The 7,221-nt window shown below is 44.3% G+C and overlaps 1 protein-coding gene and 1 pseudogene across 1 annotated transcript in view; both read right to left on the bottom strand.

Annotated features, from left to right (window-relative positions):
• Positions 1 to 729, bottom strand: LOC102820535 (annotated as a pseudogene).
• The window catches only part of SNRPD1 (small nuclear ribonucleoprotein D1 polypeptide 16kDa), a 17,522-nt gene extending 10,645 nt beyond the window's left edge, over positions 1 to 6,877 (bottom strand). Inside the window, exon 1 of the mRNA XM_006867288.1 lies at positions 6,732 to 6,877. Within this exon, the coding sequence (XP_006867350.1) occupies positions 6,732 to 6,745 (14 nt within the window). The 5' untranslated portion in view covers positions 6,746 to 6,877. The remainder of the gene's footprint in view (positions 1 to 6,731) is intronic.
• Positions 6,878 to 7,221: the final 344 nt, after the last annotated feature.

Raw genomic sequence — 7,221 nt, 5'->3', positions numbered from 1 at the left:
ATTTTTGGACCCAATTAATGATGGATTAATCAGAACATTCTGAACTGTTGATGTTGCTGGAATTGATGCTTTTACAGCAGGCAACTGAGAAGTGGGCATCTGTACTGTAAACCTTTGCCCTGTAAGGGACACTAGAGTCCCTACTTTAGTTGAAACAGACATGGTTTGTGGGGTTGGTGTGCTTAGTGTACGAGTACTAGGTCTGCTAGTAACTGAGCCAACACTTAACCGTGGAACTATTATTCTTCCTACAGAGGCAGATGTCTTTTTTTTTTTTTAAGGATTTAAGTCTATAGTTTGACCCCTCGGAAACCCTGTACAGGGTCGCTATGGGTCGGACCCGACTCGATGGCACATAACAACAACAACAACTATCAGGTGGCAACCTAGGACCAGAATATGGCTTGATTAATGGCAAAGGGGTTTGATTTCTTTGCCTTGCAATATCTAACAAAAAAATCTCTCGGGAGGAGGAGAGGTAAAAGACTGGTCAGCACGACACTGGATTGCCAATCGCACAACATCTGCATCAACAGTTGCTTTCTTAGCATGGCTTGAATAAATTTTTGCATCGTCTAGAATTGTAGTCACATATCGGAAGGCAAACTCCAGCATCTGATTTATAACTCTTGGCTCATATTCTGTAATCCCCATATCCTTCAGGATTTGTGCCATCATCTGTGCGTCTTTCGGCATGCTCTTGGGAGAAGTCATCTTGCCAGACTCCATGATATCCGGTGATCAGACTTCTTTAGCTAAATCACCCACATTAATGTATTTCAGTCTTGATCTTGATGCAAGTTCTTTGCCTAGTGTGGTTTTTCCAACCCCTGGTGTACCCGTGAGTAAGATGTTCGGCTGCAACATAGTCCTCACAGCTCCCGCTCCTCCATTATCTTTTAACTCCATTTTTCCAGAAACCTTTTGAAGCCCCCCTTCATAAAATAAGCAAATGTTTCTAACACACATTTTAACCATTATAAGATAACACCACACACCCAATAAAACCAGACACACAATATCAAATGCTGGTGCTATCGACTGAATTATGTCCACCCACCCTCAAAAATTATACATTATAAATCCTAACCTCTATGTGTCTGTGGCTATAATCCCATTTGGGTATGTAAAGTCCTTGCTTCGTATCAATGAGACAGACTACTATAACACTGTCTACAGTCAATCTTGAGATACAAAACAAGCAAGGAGAAGCACGAATGGGGGAAGAGAGATGCCATGTCACAGGAAGATTACTTTAGTAGCAGAAACTCAAAAGACCAGGATATTCCTCCAGATGTTGTTGGTGTTGTGAAGTGCTTTTGAGTTGGTTCCGACCCATAGCGACCCTGTACAGGATTTCTGAGGAGCAGCTGGTAAACTTGAAGGCAGACCTTGCAGTTCAAATGGCTTTTCAGTCCAGTGCATTAACCCACAGCACCACACCAGGACTCCACTAACTAGATATTGTTGTTGTTAAGTGCCGTCAAGTCAGTTCCGACCTATAGCGACCCTGAACAGGGTTTCCGAGACTGTAAATCTTTACCGGAGCAGAAAACCTCATCTTTCTCCCACGGAGCAGCTGGTAGTTTCAAACTACTGACCATGCGGTTCACAGCCCGATTCGTAAACACTACACTACCAGAGCTCTAACTAGATAGTGACATAATTAGAGAATTGGGGAGTCCTGGTGTGGCGCTGTGGGTTAATGCGCCAGACTGCAAAGCTGTTTGAACTGCAAGGACGGCAGTTCAAGCTCACTAATCACTCCTCAGAAACCCATATAGGGTCGCTATGGGACAGAACTGACTTGATGGCACTTAACAACAACTAGAGAGGCAGAGTCCTCATGTGGCGCTGTCGGTTAATGCGCTGGACTGCAAAGCTGATTTGAACCGCAAGGTTGTTGTTAAGTACCGTGGAGTCAGTTCCGACTCATGGTGACCCTGCACAGGGTTTCTGAGGCTGCAAATCTTTATGGGAGCAGAATGCCTCATCTTTCTCCGGTGGAACCGCTGGTAGTTTTAAACTGCTGACCTTGAGGTTAGTAGCCCGATTCATAACCACTATGCTACCAGAGCTCCTTAGGTGGTTCAATTTCACCAGCGGCTCCCTGAGTTGCCATAGGCCAGAACTGACTCAAAGGCACTTAACAACAACAAACCAGATAAGACAGTTCATTATGGTGAAGGGAAAGGCAATACACAATGTGAGGGCAGACAGCACAGGGTAACTAAAGCAGAGGAAGACACTGAGAATGTATAAAAATATAGGGTGGTTGCACAGGATAAGCACTGGGCTGTGAACTACAAGGTTGGTAGTCTGAGCACATCAGTCACTCTGGGAGGAAGATGAAGCTTTTTGATCCTGCAAAACATTTAAATCCTCAGAAACACAGTGACCAGGTTCACTGAGTCAAAGCCGACCCCCCAGCACTTAGCAACAAACATGATAAATGCTGTAATGTGTACAATCCTACAATAACAATTTGTGAGGAGATACAAAGGTAAATAGCATTTCCTGGTGTGGTGCTATAGGATCAGCACTGAACTGGGAACCACAGGTTGGCAGTTAAAACCCATTAATGCTTCTTGGAAACCCTATACAGGGTCGCTATGAGTTGGCACTTAACAGTAACAACACAGTTAAATAGGTATGCTAAATAGTGATGATAGTTGCAGGAGAGTTATTTCCACATGCATAAGGTAGTGGGTAGTGGGTGTATCTCCATACATATCTGTAAATGCTGCAGGCATACTTCTACAGGAGTCCTGGTGTGGCACTATGGGTGTGGCACTGCAAAGTTGATTTGAACCACAAGGTCAGCGGTTCAAGCTCACCAGCCGCTCCTCAGAAACTCTATACAGGGTCACTGCGGGTTGGAACCAACTCGGTGGCACTTAACAATATACTTCTATATACAAGTGAGTTTCAAAAGTTCATGGAAAAATGCCAGTATCTTTTAACTCCATTTTTCCATGAACTTTTTGAAGCTGCCTCATATAATAGAACACAGAAAGTACAGTTATAGAAACCATGTTAAAAAAAAAAACAAAACATTGGGATTGAACTACTGGACTTTGAAGGCTTAGGATTGTATCTCAGAGAACATTTAGGTCAAATGACCTAACACAGTTCAAAAAGATAATTGTCTGAGGTCCTAAAGATTGCTGAGTGACCATCTTAAGAAGCAGCTATTCGTTTCTTCTTGTCTGGGGCAAACAAGAATGATTAGATTCAAGGAAGCAATTACTTAAAAGGACTAATGGTCCACACGAACAAGGCCTGCTCTAAAGGAGCTCTGGCACCATAGTGGTTACAAGTCAGGCTGCTAACCTCAAAAGTAGGCAGTTCGAAACTACCAGCTGTTCCACAGGAGAAAGATGAGGCTTTCTGCTTCCATAAAGATTTGCAGCCTCGTAAACCCTGTGCAGGGTCACTATGAGTGGGAACCGACTCCACGGTACTTAACAACAACAGCCTGAGACCAGAAGATCTAATAGTGGTACCCAGCCACCACTATTAACCATTCTGCCCAGGACCACAATAAAAGGTTCCGGTAAGAATGGGTAAAGAATATAGAACAAAATTTACATTTAAAAAGACAATCTTTTAATATGAAACTGAACGTACTACTGGAAGCCGCCTTTCATCCAAATACAGGGGCCTTATAAAATAAATAGCACCTTAGAGAATGTTCTCTTTAGAACAATCAACTATACCAGACCAAAAAGGTAACATTTGTCCCAAACCAAAGAAGGGAGAGCCAGGGAAACCAGGCAAATGGAACTGTGGAACACAGTGGGAAAAAGAGAGAGTGGGGCACACTGTGAGGATTGCAACCAATGTCAGGAAACAATGTTTATGAATTAGTGACTGAAGTTTTCTATGCAAACTTTCACCTAAACACAATAAAATGTTGAAGAAAAAGTCCTTGTAATCTACCTTAAGAAAAATGTAGGCTGAATAGGTCTAACTCACTAAACCCCACAAGCCATCAAGTCTATCCTGACTCACAGCAACTGTATAAGGAATGTCAAAAACTGAACTGCACATACATGCATGCAAGCAAAAAGGTATTGCTACTAGGGTTCTAATATGCGTGGTTTATTCCCAACAAGATGATGTTGGTTACGAATCGGGCTGTGAACCTTAAGGTCAGCAGTTCGAAACTACCAGCTGCTCCACGGGAGAAAGATGAGGCTTTCTGCTCCCATAAAGATTTATAGCCTCGGAAACCCTGTACAGGGTCACTATGGGTCGGAACCGACTCTATGGCACTCAACAACAACAACAACATATGATCAACGGATGGGTCCAGACAAGTTCTTTCAGTAATACATTTGGTCTTAGTCTCCTTTAGGGTACCTTTAAAAACAAAGGGCCCATAATAATGTACTGGACAGCAAGGTCAGTAGTTCAAACTCATCAGCAGCTCTGGAAATACTATACAGAGTTGCTATGGGTTGGAACCAACTCAACACTTAACAACTTTGGTTAGTGACTGGGATCTTAAAAGCCAATAAGCAGCCATCAAAGGTACAACTATTGGTCTTTCCCTGCCCAGAAGAAAGAAGAGTGATGAAAATTGAAGATACTTGGATAACAATTCGTCCAGGGGACTAATGAACCAAATGAACATCAGTCTCCTCAACCTTGAGACCAGAAAAACTAAATGGAGCCCTGCTACCACTACCAAATGCTCTGAAAGGGATCATATTAGAAGCTCTTGGTTAGAGTGCAAGAAAATGTGGAACAAAACTCAAAATCATTTAAAAAAAAAAAAGGCTAGCTTTACTGGTTAGAGAAACTGGTGGAGCCACAAGATGATGGGCCTTGGTTACCCTTCAGGTCTGGAACTGAACTCACTCCTTGGCTCAATTATCAGCCAACAGTAGATAGGTACACAGAGGAGACAACAACCTTAGTGAGGCACTACAGAATGGTAAAACATTAGATCAAAGAGACAGCATGTGCCTAAGAACAAAATTCAAAAGGGTGGGAAAAGGAATGGAAACAAGAAGTTTAAGAAGGAAGTGAGACATATGCTGAGAGTACTGCAATCACTGAAATGAAACAAAGTGTATGATTTGTTGAATGTAAAACTGATGTGTTCTATAAACCTTCATTCAACTCACAATAAAAGTTTTTTTTAAAAAGGCCCAATCAAAACAGTGGCTTTCTAAGGGATCTGCTGCTTTCTAAGCTCAGGTTACGGTGATGGTTTTTTAGGGATTCCAAGGGCAGTAGCACTGTAGGATCCGCACTCGACTGCCACCAACTGCTCCTGCAAGATTTACAGCCTCAGAAATCCTATACAGGGTCGCTGTGAATTGGAATCAACTAGAAAAACACAGGACTAACATGGGGGCTTATTATGAATTAGTTCTAAGAAAACTGAAAACTGCATAGTGAGAAAAAAAAAGCCAGGATAATTGTGCTAAGGACATTTTTTCTATCACAACAATGCACCTGCTTATTGGAGGGCTGTTATACAAACGCTTCATTAGGAAACCTACCCCATGCACCCTACAACCCTGATCTTGTCCCCTCAGAACATTTAAAAGGAAGGCGGTTTAAGTCTCTCCAGGATGCCATAACGGCCGTTTTGATAGCATAAATAGAAGACAAAATTTTTTGAGGAAGGGTTAGAGATGGAAACACGGCCTTCAGAAGTCCTAGATGGAGGTTATGTTGACAAACAATGGCTTCGCATTTTGGTATTTTATGATTTTGTAGAGTTCTCCTGTGTGGCTATGTAGGGTAGGCACTCTACTGCTAGTCTCAAGGTTCAAACCCATCAGCCGCTCATTGGAAACGCTATACAGGGTCGTTGTGGGCAGGAAACGGCTTAACCAGCACTTAACAACTACAATGATTTTGTACCAATACTTCTTGACATATATAGTCTGAAGTTTAGATCCTACATTTGAAATATTTTGGAAGTAGATTTCATTATTTCCCATGAAACCCATGCTACTTCTACTCATTTAAGCTGACGTTAAGGAGTTTCGTTATGAAAAACGCACTCATTGAAAGAATTACTCATCGAAAGCATACAATTTTTGGATAAGGAGCCCACCTTAAGGTGGTGGGGGTGTGGCGAGTAGTCGGTTCCGACTCATAGCGACCCTGTGCAGGGTTTCCGAGATTCCAAATCTTTTGTTGTTGTTGTGAAGTGCCGTTGAGTCAGTTCCGACCCTTAGCGACCCTGTACAGGGTTTCCAAGAAGCAGCTGGTGAGCTTGAACCGCCGACCTTGTAGTTCAAATGGCTTTGCGGTCTGGCGCATTAACCCACAGTGCCACACCAGGAATCCTTTGCGGGAGCAGAACACCTCACCTTTCTCCCGTGGAGCGCCCAGTGGACTCGAACCACAGAGAGCAGCACAACGCGTAACCTACTATGCTACCAGGGCTCCTAGACTAGAGCACGAGTTCCCTTCGAAATGAAAATTGTTAACTAAGCGAAAGTGCTCATAAACCTGGCGAAGCACCATTAAGACACTACGTGGGGGAAAATGGCTCTGCCTTTATTTTCACCTTTTAAAAGGGTCGCCGCGGGACCTGGCCAAAGTACCGCCCGCAAGGCCAAGACTTAGGCGGGCGCGGCGGTCGTTACCAGGCCGCGCGCGCGCACGCGGCTTTCGCGCCTCCTGCAGCTGGGCAAGCCTTGTCTCCCACCTCCGGTCCAGACCCTCTTCAAAACCCCTACACCACTTGGTCACCTCCTCACCTCACGAGCTTCATCTTAGCGGTGCCGTCACTCTCTTGGCCTGCTGGCGTACAAAATCAGAAACTAGAAGAACGACCGACTAGGAGTATGAATGGCCGGAAACGCCTACTCCAAGGCTCCGGACGTAAAGAGAGCGCAGAGTACTGAGAACGCACAGCGGAAACGCCGGAGTCACGCTGAGCCTCGCTTTCTTCCGGCCTCGAGGAGCGCTATTGCGCCCCCTGGTGCCTGGAGGTTTCTCCTGAGACTGCTGAAAGCCGCTAGGGCCAGTCTGGGACGAAATTGCCTGCAAGACCGAAATTTGAGGAGATGGTCTGCCGCCGTCACCTTTTTCTCACTGCAAGGCGTCGTGCTTTATGAAGCCTCAAATATCCCGAGAATGAATGAAAGTTCTGAGTGAAGCCCAAAGGGTTATTCTAACTCTAGTTCAACATAGGGGAGCGCGGTGGCTGTATACAATAAACAGTGGACTGAGAACCACAAGGCCCAC

This window comes from Chrysochloris asiatica, unplaced genomic scaffold, assembly GCF_000296735.1.
Source record: "Chrysochloris asiatica unplaced genomic scaffold, ChrAsi1.0 scaffold00103, whole genome shotgun sequence".
Lineage (NCBI taxonomy): Eukaryota > Metazoa > Chordata > Mammalia > Afrosoricida > Chrysochloridae > Chrysochloris > Chrysochloris asiatica.
The sequence above is the reverse complement of the archived record's forward strand: the minus strand, read 5'-3'. Positions and strand labels throughout refer to the sequence as shown.